This window comes from Podarcis filfolensis (assembly GCF_964270895.1).
Source record: "Podarcis filfolensis genome assembly, chromosome: 5".
Taxonomy (NCBI): domain Eukaryota; kingdom Metazoa; phylum Chordata; class Lepidosauria; order Squamata; family Lacertidae; genus Podarcis; species Podarcis filfolensis.
This window is the reverse complement of record NC_139608.1, coordinates 76894574-76919124: the sequence shown is the minus strand read 5'-3', so window position 1 is coordinate 76919124 and position 24551 is coordinate 76894574. Positions and strand designations below refer to the sequence as shown.

Here is a 24551-nt window from a genome sequence, read left to right as displayed (position 1 = left end):
GCTGTGGAGTTCCATCTTTTGGCAACGTGATTTCCCATCATGAGGTTTAATACGCATTTTCCTGAAACTTTTTTTTTATGTTCCTAGATCTGGCCCAGATTCTGCCAGAAGCCTCCAGCCCCAAAATTTCCCAGTTGCTGCAAATCAATAGGTGAAATCCTGTTCTCACAACCCTGCCACTGGTGAAGATGTCTTGGCCTTCAATGCTTTCAGGGCCCCGAGATCACAATTCGGGATGGGTGAATCCATCGATTTTGGCTTCTCTCAGATTCTCATTTTTCCGACCTTAAGTTCAGTTATCCACATTTCCATATCCGTTTGCGTTTTTTTAAAAAAGTCCTCATGAAAACGTCAGTGTGGATTTATCCTAGTACACTAAGTTGGTATGTACTTTTACCTAATATCTGATTTGTAAGGGTATAAGAAGATCCTGCTGGATCAAGCCCATGTACCATCTACTCCAGCAAGGTAAAGGTAAAAGATCCCTGGACAGTTAAATCCAGTCAAAGGCAACTATGGAGTTGCAGTGCTCATCTCGCTTCAGGCCAAGGGAGCCGGCGTTTGTCCACAGACACCTTTCCAGGTCATGTGGCCAGCATGACTAAACCGCTTCTGGCACAATGGAACACCATGACAGAAACCAGAGCTCATAGAAACACCGTTTACCTTCCACCGCAGCGGTACCTATTTATCTACTTAAACTGGCGTGCTTTTGAACTGCTAGGTTGGCAGAAGCTGGGACAGAGCAACAGGAGCTCACCCCATCATGCGGATTCGAACCACCGACCTTCTGATCGGTAAGCCCAAGAGGCTCATTGGTTAGACCACAGCACCACCTGCACCCCCAGTATCTACTCCAGCATCCTGTTATTATGATAGCCAATCAGATGTCCCTGTGAAGCCCACTAGCAGGATTTCACTGCCATGGCGCAAATACAATACGCACCCTTTTGAAGCAATTGGCAGAGAAAGGGGATCGCAGTGAGATGGACTGTAGGGTTTCAGAGGCAAGGAGTAGAATCAGAAGTTATGGATAAGGACAAGTAGTTTTTCATGGCACTTAAACAGTACCCTCTTACCATTAGAAACACTACCGAATCTGGTTCTCAGCTAGGGCCAGATTTAGATTCGATGAGGCTCTAAGCTACTGAAGGTAATGGTGCCCTTTATATGTCCAGCGGTCCTTTGTCAACAAGTTGTTGCTGTTTTTTGTGTTGAATATATGCTATATGGTAATTTATGGACCTAATAGGTATCTAAAGCCATTTGCACATGTTGCCCATACAACCAGTCCATGCTAAATGTTGGCACCCTATATATAGAAATGAGCAAACCAGTGATATTTTAGGGAGCAGGCTAGCAGGTGGGGCCCATTACTTACATCATAGGAGCCTACACAACACAAAACACTGTTGCTGCATGTAGGTTTTATTTTATTAGTTTTTTATCTTATATTTTGGAAATGTACATCCAGGTGTTTTATTCTTTAATTTGGGGGGGGGGCAAGAGAGTGGGGCCCTAAGCTATAGCTTGTTTAGCTTATACGTAAATCCAGCACTGTTCTGAGCCATGATCAATTCAACTTCCATTGCGCTACAAGTTTTTTAAAAGTCAAAACTTTATCGGCAGGCCTGAGATCTATGCATTCTTATTTCGACCACTCCATTTCCCCATTTGTACCATCTTCTCATGAGCTAATGGCATAGAATTGTCAAGTGGGATTACATTGTTCAAAAGGTGCTTCATGCTCAGAACACTTCGCTTTGCAGAGGATGCTTGAGATGCCAAATTAAAACCTGGCTCATTTCCCTCCTCTCCCATCCCACTTTTTTTTAATCTATTTAATGAGGTCACTGAACTCCCCTAATTGTTCTCTCTTCCTAATAGCTGGTTGCCATTATGATCACCTGAATCATTTGAAGCGTTAACATTTGAAGCCTTCCATTTTTGCTGGGGTGTGTGTCCTTCCCATACGCCCCTTCCCCATCAACCTCCACATGTATATGTGCAAAATGGTGTCGCAACAGAGAAGAAACGTCAGAGCATTTGGAAAAACCATTTCTTTTATTTCAAGACGTGTGTTTCCAGCTAACAGCAACTTCTTTCTATCGCATATACTTTCAATATCCAAAAGATAACACAGTCATATCTAAGGATCAGGATAATAATGTGTTGAAATGGTCGTTGTTAGAGGAGCAAGGAAATCCTGTAAATTAGTTGCTCTAAAACAGGCATGTCCAACTCCCAAGAGACTGCAATCTACTCCATATATATATATATATATATATATATATATATATATATATATATAAACTGGCAATGGATTAACCATTGGATTAACCAAAGTTGTTGAGCTTTTTTTGGAGCAATCAGAAGCACACGATCGACCAGCATAGACCAGGGACACCTCGTGATCGACCAGTTGGACATGCCTGCTCTGGAAGCTCTGGAATATAGAACTTTGCTGAGCTTATGAACATCGCATAGGGAACAGTGCGGACCTGTGGCCAAATCTCTGCTTGGTTGTCAGCATCATTAAGTGTCACTGGACCACTCAATTTAACCTACCTCATAGAGTTGCTGTGGGAGATTGAACTAAATACGCTGAATTCTTTTGAAGAGTAAACTTCAAAAATAATAATTATTATTTTTTAAAAAAATAGCACAATTTCTACATCATTTTTTAAGAGCCCAGTTAAAAAATATTGATGAAAGTTTCAGACTCTGGAGCAAAATTGCCACATGCATACATAAAGACAGACAGGTAGATAACAGGTAGATAATTTTTCTGCATGCAGATATGCAACTGTGTTTATATACCTTTTTCAGGAGAGGGGGATTTCACACATTTAAAAGAGAATGGCTTCATTAAACATAATGATCATTTACTGATGGGGGCAACTTTCTGCTTTGTATTTTAATTGCTTCTAATGTAAAGTGCCTTGGGTGTCCTTTGCAAAAAGGAGACGAGTAAGTTCTGCTGAAAATGGATTGCATTTCCCCCCTCGTGTCCTATTATCAATTATTTTACATTTGGGGAATAAAGTATTGTTGGATTGTTTCTAATGGCAAAATCAGATGTGGCATGGAAGATGTGAGAAGTCCTCCCCCCCTTTTTTTTTAATGCAATGTGTGTGATAAATTGATTGGTGAGGAGATGTAGGGATGGAGGTGTAACCCAATTAATTGTGTGTTTAAAGCTGAATCTATCAAAACTGCACATTCAGGAGCAATAAGCAAACCCAAACACAGCTTGCCTTCAAAATTCGCACTTAGCTGAATTTTGTGATGCAGTTCTCCAGCCAGTGTCTACAAAAATGCATCTACAGTGGTACCTCAGGTTACATACGCTTCAGGTTACAGACTCCGCTAACCCAGAAATAGTACCTCAGATTAAGAACTTTGCTTCAGGATGAGAACAGAAATCATGCTCCAGCAGCCCGGCGGCAGCAGGAGGCCCCATTAACTAAAGTGGTGCTTCAGGTTAAGAACAGACCTCTGGAACGAATTAAGTTCTTAACCCAAGGTACCACTGTATTAGGGGAAAGTGGGCACAAGAATGAAGATAGTGGTGAAAATAACGTACAAAAAGGTGTTATTTTCAGGGGAATCGCTTGCAAAGCTTGACATTAGTCAACACTGCATATCAAAAACGTAGTTTTTAAAGGAGAAATTCACATTAAAATGACAATGAATTTTCATGAGGTTTTTTTTAGCCTGCATTGCTGCAAAATGCAGAGAACTGAGTATCAGTTGGAAAAATGAGAAGCTGAGAGAACCAAAATTGACAAATTCACCCATCCCTGGTGAGAGATGTGCTTCATCCTTTCCCCACATATCATTTGCCTGTTTAAAGGTTCTCCCCCCACCCAGCCTTCCCTCCCCCCCCCAATACCAGGGGGGGGACCTGAAAGTGGCATCTTTTCTCCATCGACATTGGATTTTGGTCTGTGCAGACAACTAAGAATCCTTGTTGTGATCAGTGTGTACCTTGTGTGGCTGGTTGTACTTTTAAGTATCACTTCATTTTAGCAGCAAATAGGGTTTCTGTACGATAAGCTCTGTTATCTAATTTCACCATTAACTAAGACACCACTAACTTTTTGTGCTGCTGATAAAAATTACTACTGCAAGCTGACTAGAAGGCAACAATAAAGTTAAATCTAAAGTTATGGCTGACTTTAACCAGTAAGAGAGATCTACAAGAACCTAGGGAGAGGCTGCTGGATCTAACCAAAGCTGCATACATACCAGACATTGAAAGCAGATCCCTGCCCCAAACAATCATGATAACTGTATTGTGCTAAGAACTGTAGCTCAGTTAAGGGTAAACGCTGTTATGGATGTGCTTTAAATGTTCTTTAATGTTCTTTTCATGCTGGTAGAGATGCATGTTTACTTCTGAAACCAATAGTCATTACACATTTGGACTGATGTGATTTTAAAACAAACAAACAGTTTATTTTAAGAAAACCGTTTTGTTTCTATTTCTTTAACAGTTTCGGTCTTTCTGAGTTATTTTTGTGCAGAAGAGTTCTTAATCTGAATTAGAAATCTCCGCCACTTTTTGCACCTTTTAAATGCACTTGGACAAACTCTCCTGGTCTGACCAGTGCTATTGCTAAGGTCCTATTTCTGAACTTGCCTTATTTATTTATTTATTTATTTATTTATTTATTTATTTATTAAAAAAAACCATCACCAGCAGCTACAATGGGAAGGAAAGGTGTGGGGATGTCCTAAAACAATTCAGTAATCTAAATTACAGATATGCCTCTAGAAAAACCCTCTGGTTGTATATTGATAGATCATACTCTATGCTCGTTCAACAAGCAATGCAATTCCATCCATCCCCTGCAATGTTAACCATAAATCACAGCTAGGTGGCTGACAGAGGCATGACATTCCTGCTAAAATGATGACGCTGTGCGTTCCTCTCTTGCCTTCCAACAACTTCAACCGCTGTAGGTTTCTGGTGGCCTCAGAAGTTCTGTTGTGTATGTTTGTCACCTGTTGACACTGATGTATCATGAAAACCAACCATCCACATGTGTGAGATATTTCCACCAGTCTTTCTATATTTACCTTTCTCTTATCTAACATGGGATTGTGCTTGGAGATCGGCTAATAGAGATCAGCGCTATTTCTGTGCTCGGGTTTCTGCTTGTTGGCCTTCTCCTTGTCCTCGCAAGCCTTCAGCTTTTTCTTGTCGTCACTGGAGTCTCGGTGGCACAGCCCCTCTTCACTGCCCGTTGGCAAGCTGTCAAACGTGTTCTCTTTATTGGCCGCCCGAAGATTTTGCCCTTTCCTGCTCTGGCGGCAGAAGTCAGCACATTTCTCCATGCAATTAAACCTGGTCTCGGTGGTACACGCGTACATCCCGGCGGGGACAGCGAGCACCATGGCACATACAATGATGATGATATGGATGAGCTTCTCCCGCTGCTCCAGCTCGCTGATGTCACTTCCTGTAACAAACACAATGCACTGCCCCTTTTGAGGCATCTGGTTCCTCAGAGTAACACACACTTCATACTTGGTGGCAGGGAGAAGGTCGTTGACAGAGTAGCTATTGATGCCAGGGCCAATGTATATCATGTCTTTCTTAGAGTCATCATACTTCCCAAAATGGAGGGTATACCAGGCTTCCCCTGGATTCTCTGTCAAGCTGTACCACTCCAAAGTGATTCCATAGACCGTCTGCTTGGCAATCCTCACATCAATGTATGAATTCTCACCTGAGACTGAGGAAGAGAAGGAGGAGGCTGCCGCCCTTGGAGCTTGAACTTTCAGCATCATTGTGGCTGAGGTGTTGCCAAGGAAGTTAGCAGCTGTGCATGTGTAATTGCCTTCATCCACAAGGTGGGCGGAAGGAATAATCAATTCTGACTTAATTCTGTCTTCACTAATATGGGTGGTGGATGCTAGGGAGGGGGAAGGAGAACAAGGACACACATGTTAGTACTACCGGCATTCCCCTGATGTTTTAACAGCATGATCCAAGCCTCAGAACAACATAGAGATGTGCAAAAATTCCTTTAAAATTGCAGTGGTTTCAGTGCAATGATTTCAGTTATTATTATTTATTTATTTATACCCCGCCCATCTGGCTGGGTTTCCCCAGCCACTCTGGTCGGCTCCCAACAGAATATTAAAAACACGTTAAAACATCAAACATTAAAAACATCCCTAAACAGGTTTGCCTTCAGATGCCTTCTAAAAATCAGATAGTTGTTTATTTCCTTGACATCTGATGGGAGGGCGTTCCACAGGGTGGGCACCACCACGAAGAAGGCCCTCTGCCTGGTTCCATGTAACCTCACTTCTCGCAGTGAGGGAACCGCCAGAAGGCCCTTGGAGCTGGGTGTCAGTGTCCGGGCAGAACGATGGGGGTGGAGACGCTCCTTCAGGTATACTGGGCCAAGGCCATTAAGGGCTTAACATTCCTTAAATGGTTTCCCAAATTAGGAGAGCAGGTGTGATATACTTAAAGTACTGAATCTGGACTGGGGAGACCTGGGGAGATCCATGCTTATTCATGAAGTTCCCTCAACGATATTGGATTAGGACTTACTATTTCTCTGCTTATGCCAGCCATTTCCTTTTTAATCTCTCTAGGGTTCAACATATCCTATAACTTACGATGCTGCTGGTTGTTGTCATCATAATAAAAGTGTTGTATTTAATGCAAGTCATGCTCAGAGTAACCCATTAGAGCAGAGCTTTCCAAACTTTTCACGTCAGGTACACACTTTAGACACGCATCGTTTCGCAACACAGTCATTCAGTTTTACTAGCAAAATGATGGTTAAACGAACCCCATTCCAGGCCCTGGAGGAGTGCAAGGAGCGTTTGTGTGACACCCACACACCGCAGCCAACAGACAAATGTGTCACAACACACAGTTTGGAAAGCTCTGCCTTCGAGCTAGTGAACATAACTGACGTAGGTCCATTAATTTTACTCGGTAGAATTCAGCAGCATAAAACTCATTGTTTTGCTGTAAATGCAGATAATGGGTGAGATCCCACACTGTGCAAGTAGACCTGCTCATGGAATTTCCCTTCCGCTCCTTCCCCCACGTAGCCCTTCAATACTCTGCAGAATATTTTCAGGGTATGCGGAGGGCTGTAAGAAGAAGGCGAGGCAGAGGGAGTCCCATTGCATGAGCCGATCCTATTCTGCTCAGGTAACAGGAGTGTGGATGCAACCCCAAGGGTGGAAGTCGTTATTCTTCCCTTCCCCCTTCCCCCATGATTGATGGATCCTTCAGATTCTCTGTTCCATGCTACCTCACCTGTGTCCCGTGGTTGGGCTTGCATGGTACTGCTTCCGACAACACGCAATAAAATGTTTTCTTTTTATTTATTTTTAAATAAAAATCCCAGCCTAAAAGACTTCTGTTGTGAGGAACAAGTGGGAAACTTTATCCTCACACTATGTGAAGGATAAAACAGGGAAGTCCCACACATGCTACTTTGGAGGAAAAGGAAGTATGCAAATATGACCAAACTAATCTCCCAGAAGGTTTGCTTTTTTGGAAAGTCTTCCCCAGAAATTTCACTGCCCTTCTTGTCACTTCTCTCACAGTGACCTCAGGTGTTCTTGCCTGAAAAGAACCTCCAAACTCATCTTTGAAAGGTATCATACTAGACAAAATATTAATGACAATTCTAAACTTTCCCATGTTGAAAGGCAGCTGTGTTGGCCCATAAGAATAGCAGCAAATTCCATATTAGGGCAATGCCATGAAAAGTGTCACAAGGGTGTGCAAGCTTTCGATGAAGAGTTCTGGGAAACCCAGAAGCTTGCTCCTTATTTTGGTTAGCCTTAAAACAGTCTTGCCTGATTGTGGACTCTGGAATTCCGATCCTGTTATTATCTGAGGACCTCCTGAGCAAGTTGGGACCCTCACTACAATCACCACTAGACCTCATCATATTCGTTACCAAGAGATGAGATGGTGGTGGAGAAGGTGCCATCAAAGGGCACAGGATGAAGAAGGCCTCAGATACCCCTACACTTATTTAGTGCACATTATCACCTAGTGATCGAGGAAACGACAGCTTCTGTACATTTCATACACCATGGAGACCCAAGAGTGCTTGCTATGAAGAACATGGATTTATCCATGATCGTAGAACTCTCAGGTGTGACATGGCAGGTCTTGACTGAAGGTAGCTACGCAGTGGCAAACCCTAACTTCAAAAATGATGAAGTGTCTAGTGTCATTCAGGATTTTTAAGTCAACAGAGCAGCAGGCATCCATAGTGGTTGGCAACTGACCCCAAAATGCCAGGATAATATGGAACTCTTTTACTGTGCTCTTCAGACTTTCCTTTCCTCTCCATAAGGTCTATGAATCAAATCAAGGTCACTGTTTCTAGCTACAACCATTCAGGTGAACTGCAGAAGAAGCAATTAAGACCTATGGGAATGAATATATATATATATATATATATATATATATATATACACTCAGAAACTAGCTGAAGCAATTTCATTTCAACTGTCTAGAATAATTTACTTCAAGGCTGAGTCCAGTCTAGGAAAATTCCAGCCCTGTAGGAATCAGTTTAGGAAAGCTGCATGCAATTTAGCCAATACAGTAAGACTGCAAATGTGGCTATAGCAATCCTCACCCCCAGTTTATGGCTTGGAGGGGGTCAGGATGTGTCAAAGGATTCCTTCCACTTGGTTCCACTCAGCTCTACAAGGCTTTGCTATTAGGGGGTCTCTGCTGCTAGGGAGGTCCCTACTGTTTCTGCTGGCAACACATTCTACCAATTGGTTAGTTATATGCTCGCCTGTGGTAGCCAGCATAAACTCCCCAGATGGGGTCACTTTGTGGGAAAGGAGGAAGCCAGCCAAGCATCTGCTGTATCCTAAGCCAGTGCAGCTACTGGCAATGGGGCAACCCAGGACCCTCTTCTGTGGCAGCCTGGAAGTGGGACAGCAAGAATCACCCGTTTTACTGCTCTACTCTGCCAACTTCAGCCATGGCTGGCACGAGCAGCAGGGATTCAAATGCAGCTCCATTCATCCCTACTGCCTCCATCTGGAACTTTGGGTTGCAGCCTTCGGTTGTATGCAAGAGTAAGTTTACTTGAAGTCAACGGAGCTTGCTTCCAAGTATAAGTGTATAGAATTGCTCGGTTGATATTGTTAACTCTTGCCTTCGTTTTATACACCGTTCAGATATGCATAAGCAGTAAATGGACGTGTGAAAAGCTCCAGGATCAAATATGCTTTAAAGAGTCACAGTCCAGCAAAAATTTGCTGACAACTATTTCTTATCAAAAACAATGGAAAGGGGCTTCATTGTGACTAATGAAACCCTCTGTGGTGTGAGGGTGGTGACTCGTGACAGGACCTTCTCTGAAGTGTCCTCAAAACTGTGGAATTTCCCTCCCATAGGGGCACACTTTACATCTTTCACCTCTCCTTTTGTAACTGAAGTATTTTGTCATCGTCGTCATCATCCTCCCTGTAAATTGTATCATTAGTTGTATCTCATGCATTGCTACTGTTGTTTTATGGTTTGTGGGTTATATTTACTATTTTGTGATTGTTTTTTAGCTTATGTAAGTCATCCCAGGACATTAGAGGAAAGCACAGGTAAGAAATCAAAGGGAGGGGGAGAGAGAAAGATAAAGAGGGAAGGAAGGAAAAGAAAATAATTTAGCTTCCCTTGATTTTAGCTGAATGCAGTTGTGGCTAATTTGTGCCAGATTATCCTCAAAGCCCACAAATCAATTTGTTTCAATTGGATGCTATACCATGGCCAATGTATAAAGTAATTAATAAACAAAGTATTACTAATGAAGCAAGTCATACTAGATATAGAGCAGTCATTGTTACAAAATGGCACTCCAGTGATGGGTCAACCCTGAGGATGTGAGGAGGGGTCTGGAAGAAGGGAAATATGAGTAGACTTGGCAATCTCATCAAGATGTTTCAAAGAAAATGTGAGAGAGCACATGGCATATGATGGATATATTCAGCTATTTTCAGCAATTCATTGACACTGGAGCAGTCCAATTAAAATCATTTGATGTACTCTAGGGAACACAGAGTGCTATTTTATATCCGGTCTGACTATTCACCCATTATAGTCTTACTAGTAAGTGGTTCTCTCAGATCTCAGGCAGTGATCACTGGGTACCTGATCCTTTTAGCTTAGAGTTTCCAAGGATTAAATCTGGGACTTTCTACATTCAAAGAATGTGATCAGCCGCTGAGTTATGCTCCTTCCCTAAGTCAGCATGGTACGGGCTTCATACTCAAAGTATGGTATTTTTAAGCAAGTCATAATAAATGTGAGCATCTAGGAAGCTCAGCATATCCATCCAGGCATAGTATGTTTTTGTTTTAATTTCACCACCCACCCACCCCCCAAAAAATATTATGGAACCAGAGAAACAAGTAAACAACAATAATATTTCAATAATATAGCCAACTGAAGACAGGACATACAAAACCGAAATCAAATGATAATGCTCAATCTGAAATCATGACAATCATATTTCTCTTGATGACACAGAGAGAGATTTTTGTACGTCTAAACCAAAACTATGCTTGTTTCATCAGTCTCCTGCTCATATAGAGGGGAGCCATTGTTGGTTGTTGGTTGTATCGAACAGGACTGAGAAGACCCAGGTTCAAAGCCAACCATGAACCTCATTGGGTGATCTTGTGCAGTTGCTATCCCTTTGCCAGTCAATTTCACAGAAATGTTGTAAGAAAAAAATGGAGGGAGGGGACACAGAAATGTTGTAAGAACAAAATGGAGGGAGGGGACAATGCATGCTACCCTGAGCTTCTTGGAGGAAAGGTGGAATATGGACGTAATAGGCAGAGAAGGGACTGGTGGTGAAGGTATCTAATACTTCAGCCCTCCTAAATCAACATGATTTTTTAACAATAGCAGAATCTGACTGGCTTTACTCATATAATATCACACAATGGTTGTCCACGTTTCACACACCTTTTCTATTCAGTAAGTGGCAGCCCATTCACAAAAAAAGTGAATAAGGCAGTTTAGTCTCATTGAATCCAGTGGGCTAACTCAGCTTAACTGGTTTGCGGTCAGCCCCTGACTAGAAGTTCAGAGGCAAATGAATACAACTTTCCTTGGAGTAATGCTTACCATTAAATCCTCGTAGGTGCTTTAACATATAGGTCCACCAGATTGCTGGGGAAGGGCTGGCCTGCACCAGACAGGTCAAGGTCACATTCAGCCCAACATATACAGTGGGATTTGGCTCAGAGGGTGATACCAACGGCTTCATGCAGTTATTCAGCTCCACTTCATGAAAGTACTTTCCTGCTCTGAATTTGGGGCTTGAGCAAGTTAAGTAAGAATTCATCAGAATGATGGGCGGGCTAATAGATTTGATAAACTGGACAAACCCTCGCAGGCGACAGTCACATATCCATGGGTTGTCGTGCAAAGCCAAGACCGCGTTGGAAATAGCATCCAGCTTCTTCTCCAGCTGCTGGGTTTTTTGGTACACAGGCCAGTTATAGAAAACATCCTTGGAGATGACAGTAAGCTGATTGGAAGAGATGTCTAAATAGGTCAGGCTAGGCAGATAGCGGAGGGCATGTTCTGGAAGGACATCGAGCCTGTTGTGCTTTAGATCCAGTATTTTCAAAGCCGGCGTGTCTTGGAACGCTGTCCATGGTACTGAAGTCAGCTTGTTCCCCTGCAATCTCAGCTCAGTCAAATCCGTCAGGTACTCGAGGCTTTTCAGATGCATGACCGTGATGTTGTTGAAATTAAGCCAAAGATATTCCAAGGCACTGACATTAGAGAATGACCCACGAGGCAATTCTGTTAGGTGAGAATTTTCTATTCTAATTTTTTTTATATCTTCAGGGATGCCCCCAGGGATCTTTCTCAATGATGTTGACATGCAAAGCAAACTCCTAGAAAGCAAAACAGCAAAGTTAACATATTGCTTAGTTGGTTTTAATCCATTACAGTGGTACCTCAGGTTACATACGCTTCAGCTTACATACGCTTCAGGTTACAGATTTCGCTAACCCAGAAATAGTGCTTCAGGTTAAGAACTTTGCTTCAGGATGAGAACAGAAATTGTGCAGCGGCGGCACAGCGGCAGCAGGAGGCCCCATTAGCTAAAGTGGTGCTTCAGGTTAAGAACAGTTTCAGGTTAAGAACGGACCTCCGGAACGAATTAAGTACTTAACCCGAGGTACCACTGTACATGGAATGACAGCAAAGTGAAGGTTTCTGTTTTTATGACACTGTTAAGAATGCACTTGCTTCATTTTCATCTTTCTCGTTTTAACACCCAAACAAAAGTACATTAACATTGCTATTAGCATCATATCCGAAGACTTACTATTTCAGAAAACTAATCATGCCCTAAAAATGAACTTGAAATTAAACAGAATTTTTTAAAAATACTAGCAATATTGGGCACAATTCAGCCACTACTTGTTGTCCCCAAGTTTCTCTATAGTCCTGCCAATGTTTCTTACCTTCCAAAGTTATCGTTGGAACAGGTGCATCCTGTGACACAAGATGAAATTGTTGGGTTTGTCCCATAAGAGAAAAGCAGCAGCAGAAGAAGACATGCATGACAGATGAGATCCATATTCTTCCTGAAGTAAACACTGTTTTGCAACAGACAGAACAACAGCCTCCAAGTAGCAAATCCTATTAGGAATAATCTTCTTTGACGCAGGGATAGCTGCTTCTGAAGACCTGGTGGGATCCTATGGATTTTTGCACATGTTTTTCCAAACATCACTGTACCAAGAAGTAACTGCTCTGTTAGGTAGCTATGAATCTGTCCCTAAGTAATAGTTATATTTAATTCAATGGATGAAGTGAGAATATAGAATACGGCAAAGGAAATTGCAGTGGACATTCAGCCAGGAAGCCCATGGTTAAGTGTTAGGTTAACTCTAAACTGTTTAGAGACCAGCTTTCAACATGACACAAGTTCCCAATATAAGAATAAACAGGCCTGTTTTTCAGCCGAAACTCAACAAAACTCAGTTCCGGAACCTCTCAGGTGGGCACCATTGCTAGAAAAATAGTACTGAAAATGTAATTAATTACCCTCCCTCCCCGCCTCAAAAAAAATAGAATGTCATAAAAGAAAATAAAAATGGAATCTCAATCTAATTCCCAAATGCCTGGTGAAGGGGGATGTTCACATGCCTGTGATAAGAGACCAGGGAAGAACATATATAGGCTTCTTGGGGGGAGGGGTATAAGGCTAAGGTGAGGTTTAAACAAGGGGCTTTCTAGCTCATAGCCACATTGCTTCACTGGCTCTGCTATACCATCTCTGGAAATGCAACACACCCCAGGTGTAAACAACACAGCAGAAAACAATCTAAATGACCCAAAATTACCTATAAGACTCAAAAGAAAATAACACACCCCAGCTGTAAATGACACAATAGAAAATAAACCTGTAAAGTCGCTAGATCTTCTACACAAGAAATTGGTGAACATCAAATGGAGTGGGAGAGTTCAGTGACACCGGGGGTTGTCTCACAATTTTCATCTAAAGGGGCCTGTGAGATTGATAAAAGGTGGAGCAAAGCAACAGTTCACCTATGACATTATGCCCACATGACATTATGGAGGGCTGGCTTACTCATGTGTGCATGGATCCACCGTCTGTAAAAAGGTAAAGGTAAAGGACCCCTGGATGGTTTAGTCCAGTCAAAGGTGACTATGGGGTTGCGGTGTTCATCTTGCTTTCAGGCTGAGGTAACCAGCGTTTGTCCACAGACAGCTTTCCAGGCCATGTGGCCTGCATGACTAAACTGCTTCTGGTGCAACGGGACACTGTGATGGAAACCAGAGTGCACGGAAGCACCATTTACCTTCCCACCAGAGTGGTACCTATTTGTCTACTTGCACTGGCATGCTTTCGAAAAACTAGGTTGGCAGGAGCTGGGACAGAGCAACGGGAGCTCATGCTGTCTCACAGATCTGAACCGCTGACCTTCTGATCAGCAAGCCCAGAGGCTCAGTGGTTTAAACCACAGCACCACCCATCTGTACAAACAAGCATCTCCACCACTGAAATCTCAAGTGAAACATACACGACACCCATGCTGGTGGTTCACACAAACAGTAATTCCTGTACAAGACTATTAGGATATAGTTCCTTTCCACCTTAAAAGGTCAGGCATGATTGTTGTGTATCACATGCCTGTTTACTCCCAGCACTGTCTGCTGGGAACTTCCATTTTGTATATAGCTTTTGTTTCTGACTTATTTCCTGGACACGGAGGCAAGCAGTCATCCTTTCCTTTGTTCTGAACTATGTTGAATAAAGCTGTAAATATGCTCTCCTGTCTGCATCTTTCATTGTGGAGACTGCTGAAAGGGTGTGCACAGGTCTTGGAATGTCTCTGAGGCTCGTGTCGCTAATTGACTGATGCTGTTCCACGGGAGACCGGTGATCGTCCGGAGACAACTGGAGGCCTGACTGATGCCTCCGTCTCCCTGGCAGTATCCCAACAAAGACAGCCATGGCTGCAATGTTGCTGCAATGTTCTCACAAGCCAACTGCACGGGGCCCACTATTACGAATGAAATATCTCTTAAAATGTGGTGCCTAAGTCGTTGGGCAAAGACCAAGGTACTCCCATCAGCCTATTCATATATATAATTGTTCGCTGGTGTTAACAGGGGAGAGGGGGACCCATCAGCTTTTTGCTCTGCAATGAAAATCCCAAACTAAATGCTTAGATGCTTAGATGCTACTCTTTACTTGGTTTGATGGAGATCACCAAAAGTGATATTGCACTTAAAAAAATCAACACAGGGCTGAAACATTTTGAAATGAGAAATCTGTAGTCCTTTGGCAACATCTAGTGCTAGTTTTATAGTTTTCAGCAAGCTCTCACAAATTGTAACCCAAATATAGCATAAATATGCCTTAAGTAAAAAAGGTAAAGGGAACCCTAACCATTAGGTCCAGTCGTGACCGACTCTGGGGTTGTGCGCTCATCTCGCTCTATAGGCTGAGGGAGCCGGAGTTTGTCTGCAGACAGCTTCCGGGTCATGTGGCCAGCATGACTAAGCTGCTTCTGGAGAACTAGAGCAGCGCACGGAAACGCCGTTCACCTTCCCGCCGGAGCAGTACCTATTTATCTACTTGCACATGATGTGCTTTTGAACTGCTTGGTTGGCAGGAGCAGGGACTGAGCAACGGGAGCTCATCCAGTCATGGGGATTCGAACCGCCGACCTTCTTATCGGCAAGTCCTAGGCTCTGTGGTTTAACCCACAGTGTCACCCGCGTCCCATGGCTTAAGTAATGGAGCATAAATAAGAACAGTAACAAAAATAAAACAATAAAAACCTAGATATGTCATAAGCAAGGAGCAAAGGCAGAAACCCTGCTGATGGAACAAAAATCCTTAGGAAGATGGGTCCAAAACAGGTATTAGCCTTCACCTGCATGAAAATGTGTCAACAACACAGAGCCAGCACCTTTTGGAGTGGGAAATGATCTATTCTTTTGGTGATATCTAGTGTCAGTAGTTGGTATTAGTGTTTTCAGAGAACACTATGTTGATGGAAAAATGATTAGTCTCATCCCCATGAAGCCTAGCTGAAAACAGAGATTAGCCTGAACCTGCTTAACCCATCACCTTAGAAGACTAGGATAGAAAAGTATTTATAGCTACCTAGGTGACAGATTTGGTCTATAAACATCTTTGTCCTACTTGGTTTGGAGAGAGAGAGAGAGGGAGGGAGAGAGAGAGAGAGGGAGAGGGAGAACACTGGTCCTGATTCTGTAGAGCCCTTTAAGTCACAGGAGCCTTTGAATCCCCAGTAGGAAATGGACATAGTCAACATGGCAGACATATTCTGGAAAAGTTCTGCTGTATAAAGAGAGCCCCCAAGATATCTGCTTTGCATATTTGGTTCTATGTGTCATTAGCTAACTATAACAAAGCCCATCAGGCTGTGTGCTCAGCGTTGCTGCCAAATAAGCTATTTAATTACTGGCTGTTTTTACAGCATGAGCCTATCCTCCTGTTATGCTGGCTGGACAAGGCAGGCTCACTACTAAGTCCCCTAGCATGCCATAATCTGACATTGTGATGCTGCTGTCATGCTGTGCCCCGTGTCATTACTAAAACACTGCAATGTCAACGAAGGTCAAAATGGGTAGTGATGGAAAGGGTGCAAGCAGGAGGGGTGAGAATGGGATAAGTAACCTCACTTGGAATCCTATTTACTCAGACTGGATCAGTGCTATGTATAAACCCCCATACAGTCATCCTAACCATGACAGTATTTCCTTTGAGTGGGAAGTCCCTGTGTTGACTAAGCTGTTGTAGGGAGCTTGCTTTTGCTCTCCCTTTAGATCTGCAGTACTTCTCGCTGCAAAATGTTGGTTTGGACACTGTGGCTGTCCTATGGAAAAGTGAAGCTTGTATTTTTTTATTAACTATTTGGAGAGTTTCTATATCACTTTTCACTTCTGGGACGTCTCATCAAAGTGGTTTACATATAACACATAAAGGTAAAGGTGTGGTGTAGTGTAGTGGTTAAGAGTGGTAGACTCGTAATCTGGTGAACCGAGTTCAATTCCCTGCTCCTCCACATGCAGCTGCTGAGTGACCTTGGGCCAGTCACACTTCTTTGAAGTCTCTCAGCCTCACTCACCTCACAGAATGTTGTGGGGGAGGAAGGGAAAGGAGATTGTTAGCCGCTTTAGACTCCTTAGGGTATTGATAAAGCGGTATATTAAATCCAAACTCTTCTTCTTCTCTTCTGGACAGTTAAGTCCAATCAAAGGCGACTATGGGGTGTGGCGCTCATCTCGCTTTCAGGCCGAGGGAGCCAGCGTTTGTCCACAGACAGCTTTCCAGGTCATGTGGCCAACATGACTGTGGCGATCACGCAGGGTCCCCGGACGTTTGACGGTCTATTGATCCCTCTGCCACCACTGTGATTGCTTTCTTCACTGCCACCAACCCGTTTCTCTCGGGTACACACACAGTCCAGACAGTTGTTAACATTAACAAATAATCAAGTTTATTTTTATGAGCGTGAACAAGTTTAAGGTTTCAGTTAATTTTTCTTGGCAGTTTCTTAATCTTAGTTTCTTTACTGACCCAATGCTCCTAACAACTTCAAACTGATTATCCCAACTATCTATCTGACTCCACCTAACAGTTCTTCTCACTCTCTCACAACACAACTCGACCAACCCACAGACTTATCCTCCCTCTTCCTTCTCCAACTCCCAACTCTCAACTTGACTTTCACACAACTCCAACTCTCACTCTAACTCCTCCCCTTGGGTTCCCACTGGCCAATCACATCACACTCATTTAACCCTTTCCTTATGACCCACCTAGGAGGCAAACGCCACAATGACCATATAAAACATATAAATATAAAACATAATAGCACATCATCAAAAAAACCCAGCTACTGTATTTGAAACCATATCAGAACAGGGGGTGGGATTAAAAAGGGGGGGGAATCAATACCAGATCAGCAAAAATGGTCAGGGGCAGGTTCATCGCAGAAATCAATTCATCACAGAATATGGGGCCGGTTCATTACAGGTGTTTTGCCCCATTGTTCTCAAGAGCAGCCCTCGGTTTCCCCCATAGATATGAATGGCAGCCATGCTCCACTGCCCTCAAAGACACCACTGAAATAAAAATTGGATCTGTCTGCTGTTCCTGGTGGCCTCAGTGTCTAGAGACATTGCATTGTGTCGATTTGGCAAGAGCAAATGGTAGGCTTGAACCATCCTCCCAAGGGACAATGTTTAGGTTTGATTTTTGAACCCCAGTTCCACAAGTCACCTTCCTCACCACTCAGCAATGGAGACAGAGCTAAGAGGGGCCAACAAAGGAAGGGTACCGTTGTCCCCTTGGGGGAGTGGGCTAAGTGAGGTAAGCTCTGCGTTTGTGATGTCATTGCCTGTTGCTTGGTGTAATGATGCATGCAAGTGACGTCATGACTGGTGAGGGTCTTCAAAATTGCCAGTGGCTGTTGTGGCTGCTGCAGCTTTTTCCTCCCGGTGACCGGAAGGTTGCCTTGAAAGGTGTGGTGTTTGCATGACTGCTAACCAAGATCTCTGAGGTGTCTGTGGGGACGGACGACTTTAGGGAGCAACCGCAGAGGTGTCAGGAAACACACTGTCGCAAGGTATGTGTAGTGCTGCTGCATCAGACATTTGTATCACATGATACAAGACCAACCAAAAGATGAGATATAGAATAAAGGCCAACATATAGATCTCACATCTGCCATCTCTCCAAGCCTAGGAATCACAAAAATGTACAATCTGCTGTTAGATTGGGAAACAAAAGATGAGCTTGCTAAAGTTTCTATAATACAAGGGGCAATAGATATAGGACATAATATAGATTTGAATCTCTAGGGAAAACTTTGAAAGAGCGATTTGAAGTTCACTGCATGTTATTCTTTGCAGAAAAACTACCTGAAAATGATTTATAGGTGGTACTTAATTCCAAGTAGACTCGCTAAAATGTTTAAGTCCAAATCAGATAAGCGTTGGAAATGTAATGAGGTTGAGGGTACGTTTTATCATATGTGGTGGACTTGTAAAAGGTTAAAAGAGTATTGGGAAATGATATATAATGAATTGAAAAGTAAGTTTAAAAGTACCTTTTCCAAAAAAAAAAAGTCCTTTTTGTTGGGGATAATTCAGAGGGAAACTCTCAGGTGTGTGTGTGTGTGTGTGTGTGTGTGTGTGTGCCACTACTGCGGCCCATGTTTTTGTTAGCCCAAAAATGGAAAACGAGCGAGGTCCCAACCAAAGAAGAATGGCAACTTAAACTGATGCAATATGCTCAGCTTGAATATTTAACATATAGAATAAGAGAACAAGAAGAATGCACGTTTACAGAAGACTGGAAAATGTTTACTGAGTACATAGGTGAAAACTGTTCATTTCAAAATGCTGGTAGCATTAAGATAAATTCCACAGTGTAAATAAGTTTTGATGGATGTAACAATGGTTACTGAATGGTTTAGCTCATGTAAAATATGCAGGGATCTACGGTATGCAAAATGAACCACGGAAAGATAAGGAGGGAAGTCATTGATTTAACGTTGTTCAAATGAATATTTTGAAATGTAAATTAGAAAATTTAATAAAAATTATATATACTATGTAAAGGAATCACGCAACACAATAAGCAGACATATTCTAGAATGCACTGTTACAAGAATACTGCTACACAACTTATAGAAAATATGAGAAACTGGGTATTAAACCAGAAGTAAACAATAGGCTATAATAAGCATAAGATATTAAGCTTGCATCTGCCCTCTGGTGGCCATGTGTCCAATTACATTTAAATTAGAGCAGCAAGAAAAAGAATGCTCTGGAGGAGCATTTCAAAATGAAAATTATATTTCAAAATGAAATCATATTTGCTCAATCCCACCACAATTATATCGCAAACATTCACCAAATGTTCTGTAATTTTTATGTTTGCTTCGGAGCCGAGCATTCAACACAGCGAAACAGATTGCCCCCTCAGATGCTTACCTTATCAAAATGCCGAAAAGATTTTTGTTTAGACAAGCCTAGCCAGATATTTAGAAAGTTGTTGCAAGTGTTAACTCTTTTTTTGGTTCACTGTTATTTTTTGCTTTCCAAAAATCTCAGAGTTTTGCTAATAATTCTTATTGTACAAGTGTGATCTTGCTCCCACGCAAAACAGTGATGGCTCCCCATCTAGATGGCTTTTTAAAAAGGATTGGACAAATCCATGGAGGAGATAGCTGTCAAGCTTATTACTAGCCAAACACTCCACAGTTGGAGGCCATAATGCTTCTGATTATTATTATTATTATTATTATTATTATTATTATTATTATTATTATTTGAATTTATATACCGCCCTATACCTGGGGGTCCCAGGGCAGTTCACAGAATAAAATCAAGATAGAAAACCACAAAATACATAATAAAAATAACAACCCAATAGCCCCCCCCCCAAATACCCACATTTTAAAAGAGCATAGGATGTAAATCAGATCAACCAAAGGCCTGGTTAAAAAGGGACATTTTTGCCTGGCACCTAAAGGTGTACAATGAAGGTGCCAGGCAAACTTCCCTGGGGAGAGCATTTCACAGATGGGGAGCCACTGCAGTTGCCACCCTCCGGATCTCTCAAGGAGGGGGCACACGTTGGGGGGCCTCAGAGGGGTAGGTTCATATGGGAAGAGGCAGTCCTTGAGGTATTGCGGTCCTGAGCTGTTTAAGGCTTTTTAGGTCAAAACCAGCACTTTGAATTGGGCCCAGAAACTAATTGGTAGCTAGTGCAGTCAGACCAGGATTGGTGTAAACTGTCTTGCTCCGGTGAGCAACCTGGCCACTGAACCCTGCACTAGCTGAAGTTTCTGAACCGTAATCTAACCTTGAGGTTACCAGAGCATAGACAACAGTAGGAAGAAGAAGAAGAAGAAGAAGAAGAAGAAGAAGAAGAAGAAGAAGAAGAAGAGGAAGAAGAGAGGAGGAGGAGGAGGAGGAGTTTGGATTTGATATCTCGCTTTATCACTACCTGAAGGAGTCTCAAAGCGGCTAACATTATCCTTTCCCTTCCTCCCCCACAACAAATACTCTGTGAGGTGAGTGAGGCTGAGAGACTTCAGAGAAGTGTGACTAGCCCAAGGTCACCCAGCAGCTGCGTGTGGAAGAGCGGAGACGCGAACCCAGTTCACCAGATTACGAGTCTACCACTCCTAACCACTACACCACACTGGCTCTCTCTGTCTGGATAGGGGAGCTGCTAGAAGCCAGAAATGGGATAGTGCTCTTGCGTTTGGGTCCTGCTTGAAGGTTTCACACAGGAATCTAGTCAGCCACTGTGAGAATAGGGTATTTAACTAAATGGGCTATTGGCCTGATCCAACAGGCTCTTGTGTTTTTTATGCTGCTCCTACAACTCGTCTGTATAACCACCTCAGACAACAGCATTTACAATAGCAGCTGTGCCCGCCACCCTAATCCCGCCAGACTGGTCAGGGCAATGTGATACAGAAAGAAATGTCCCTACTCTGAACTGGCAACATTGGCTTCCCGTGTCATTGCTGCACTGTTGATTCTGTTGAGCTGTTTGGCATTGTGACATCAGCAAAGTAATCCCTGATTGGCTGGAATAGCATTATGAAGAAGAATCCCCAATAGGACCAAAAAAGGGGGCACCAAAACAGCCTCCTGGAAAAGAAGTGGACAACAGGCACCCTGGGAGTCTCTCACCACTTGGAGATTGGGGTGGGACAAAGCAATAGCCTGATCCTCATCCTAATGTGTGCCCTGCAGTTGCTGCAGGAAGGAATTGTGATGTCCGTAGGTGGGACTAAAGATCTGGTCCAGGATCAACACAGCCAAGACTTACATGCAAGCAACATATGAAGAGGCCTTCTGCTGAATGTGTAGTACAGCTTCTACAGCTTGAGATAGTTAAATTGTGTGGAAATGGACTGGATGGCGCTTGTGCCACTAGAAAAAGACAGGAGGTGAAGCAAGAGAGGAAGTAAGAGCAGGCAGAGGTCTACATGTAAAGAAGATCTTCATTCTCCCAGACAATCTATGCTTAAAATATAGAAATGCTGGAGTAGCTTTGTCCAGGCAAGGTGGCTGCTTCTTATGCTGTCAATGGAATGCATATTTAGGCAGGAGATGGAAGAGTTTTTATGCTGCTTGAAGATGAAGTGGGACAGCCCTGCTTCTTAGCTCTTGCCTCCTCTGTGAGCTGTCCAAGGTACTGATGCTGAACTAAACACTACATGCCATCAGCTCTGCAGCCTATTGATAGTTAACACTGCACATAATCCACCAGCTCTCCTATGAAATTCACTCTCAAACAAAAAACTATCTAGAGGTGATTGCTGGTTGGATGTGTATGTCACTTTCCCATTTTCATCTTTTATCTTGCCTTGTGGCCTCCAACACACCTTATGAATTCAGCTCCAAGAGTTCACTGCGCATAGTGAATGGAATTCCATTATAATTTTCTCCTGTTTTCCACCTCCCAAATATATAGCACACTTTACATTTTAAAAAAATATTTTTAAGTCCTATTTCGCATCTCACATTTTCCAATCATCATTCCAAATTCAAAGGTTGAGCTTGAATTTCATTATTTAAGAAGATCTGCTTGTCAAGGTTGATCTCATGTGAACAGTTGAAAGACAACAAGGAGAGAATGGCTCCAGTTTGGGTTAGAAGACTGCGTCCCATCAAAAAAGTTTTATGGAACTCAAATTTTATCATAAATCACATTCCTAAAAAATCAATGCCTTTTTGTGTACAGTGGTACCTTGGTTTTCAAACGTAATCCATTCCGGAAGACCGTTTGACTTCAGAAATGTTCAAAAACCGAGGTGCAAAGGGCGGCCTGCAAATTTGCAGAGGAAATTGAGAAAAATACAATGGTACCTCAGTGGACGCCATTTGACTTCCGAGGCATATTTGAAAATGGAAGCCTTTACTTTCAGGTTTTCGGCATTTGAAAACCGAAACATTCGACTTCTGAGACACTCGGAAACTGAGGTACCGCTGTATTACAATTTTAACTGGGTTTACATTAGAGATCCACATCTGTTCGACTTGCATCCTGCTTGCAAGCTTCCCATAGGCATCTAGTTGGCCACTGTAAGAATAGGATGCTGGACTAGCTGGGCCTTTGGTCCAATCTAGCAGGGCTGCTCTTATGTCTTTATTTATTTTATTATTACATTTAGATTCCACCCTTCCTCCAAGCAGTTCAAGGCATGGTACATGACTCTCCCCCTTCCCATTGTATCCTCACTACAAGCCTGCGAGGTAGAGTAGGCTGAGAGATCGTGACTGGCCCAAGATCACCCCGTGAGCTTCATGGCTAAGTGGGGTTTTGAATCTGGGTCTTCTAGATCTCAGTTCAGCACTCTAACATTTGAGGTGTTCCCATTCCCTGTTATTTTATACCATGGTATTGCAACATTAGAGATAGACTTGATGGTTTCTGTATTTTCTAACCCATTAGAGTAAGAAGTCGGAAGCAACTGTAACAGTTTGAACTGGTCGGTCTAGTAGTAGAATGACACTGATTATTTGTATGTGATTTGCTGAAAACTCCAATCTGAGTCTGGAATTACAGGTGATACTCTGCAATGCAGCATCTCTTCTTGAATAACTGGGCTTTGAACATATCACCAGTTTTCTTTCAGTGCTAAACTAATGAGGCTCCTTCATTTGCCTTTTCTGTTGACTAAAGCTGCCTTCTGCAAAATTTACCAGACAGTCAAAATATTGACTAAACAATGTCGGGACTCTCAGTATATACAGTCTGTCTCCGGGAGACCACAGGAGTCAGTGGGGATGGTGTGTGTGTGTGTGTGTGTGTGTGTGTGTGTGTGTGCGAGAGAGAGAGAGAGAGAGAGAGAGAGAGAGATGAAGCTGCTGTAGACTGAACATTTACTACTGTAGAGCCTGCATTTTACACATCCTAGTCTTGCTGAAATTGAAGCAGTTGTAATTCAATCTACTCCACACCATTTCTCTTCATGGGCCTTGTTCCAGAACAATGCATCACTCGGGCTTTGCTCCATTTACCCCCCAAAAGCCATACATTGTCCTGACTATATAAAATCCTAGGCACAGAGTTGAGATGCAGCAAGCACCTCCAAGATCTATTCACCCAGATATCTCAACAACTTTTTTAGAAGACGCAGCACAACATGAAAGCCACCCATCATCTTGGTGATCTTTCAACAAACTTAACAGCTGGTGCATGTCGGGGCAAGAGGTGTGATATGTTTTGGAAATACTTTATTAAACATTTGCCATAGCCAAGTCAGAGATTTTAGGTCATCTCATCATCTAGCCAATCTCCTTGAGGACCCAACACTAAAAAAAGCGAAATTAAATACCATCATTCACCCCCATCCCCACTCTAAATAAGTGTCACTTGTTTCTATAGCTTTTTGGTATCTGATTAGATCAATACAAAGTTTAACTTTGTGCCATTGCTGGTGGGTTTTGACTTTGTGATCTGGCAATCAAAGTATTTTCTAAAAGGCCTGAAGCTGTTACAACATTTTCTCCACCACACGGGGAAGAGTCCAGCTAGTTTGGAATTATGAGGAATGGAAGGGTGTCCCGTTGATCAGCACTCTGACTTGACAGCAGGGGAAGAGAGATTTCTAGGACCAATGCACAGCTCATCATATTGTCCTTTCCGGCGGGTGGTGGATAGGAAGGTGCAGAGGATAATGAGGAACAATTGCCACTCCTTTTTAACCCTTCCCATTTAGCAGTACCAACTACCTTTTTTTTTTTAAGAAAAAGCATTTGAGTAGTCTGCTCTAGCAGCAACTGATCTTGCTTAGCTAGACAAAGGCGGTGGCTGCTAGAAAACTTGATTCAGTAGCAGATATAACTGCTAAATAGTACCATATTTTTTGCTCTATAAGACTCACTTTTTCCCTCCTAAAAAGTAAGGGGAAATGTGTGTGCGTCTTATGGAGCAAATGCAGGCTGCGCAGCTATCACAGAAGCC

At 42.7% G+C, this 24551-nt stretch overlaps 1 protein-coding gene across 7 annotated transcripts; it reads right to left on the bottom strand.

Moving 5' to 3' along the window:
- Positions 1 to 4436: 4436 nt before the first annotated feature.
- Positions 4437 to 21120, bottom strand: LRIT2 (leucine rich repeat, Ig-like and transmembrane domains 2). 7 transcript variants are annotated; one of them, XM_083614721.1, is made up of 4 exons: positions 21066 to 21120; positions 12508 to 12778; positions 11150 to 11931; positions 4437 to 5924 (listed from the first exon to the last, which is right to left on the bottom strand). In XM_083614721.1, the coding sequence occupies exons 1-4, from the start codon at positions 21079 to 21081 to the stop codon at positions 5125 to 5127; spliced, it is 1869 nt and encodes a 622-aa protein (XP_083470847.1). In that variant the 5' UTR covers positions 21082 to 21120; the 3' UTR covers positions 4437 to 5124. The 7 variants fall into 7 exon arrangements, with proteins under 7 accessions (XP_083470847.1, XP_083470848.1, XP_083470850.1 ...); XM_083614722.1 differs by lacking the exon at positions 21066 to 21120 and adding an exon at positions 15729 to 15744; XM_083614724.1 differs by lacking the exon at positions 21066 to 21120 and adding an exon at positions 15690 to 15705.
- Positions 21121 to 24551: the final 3431 nt, after the last annotated feature.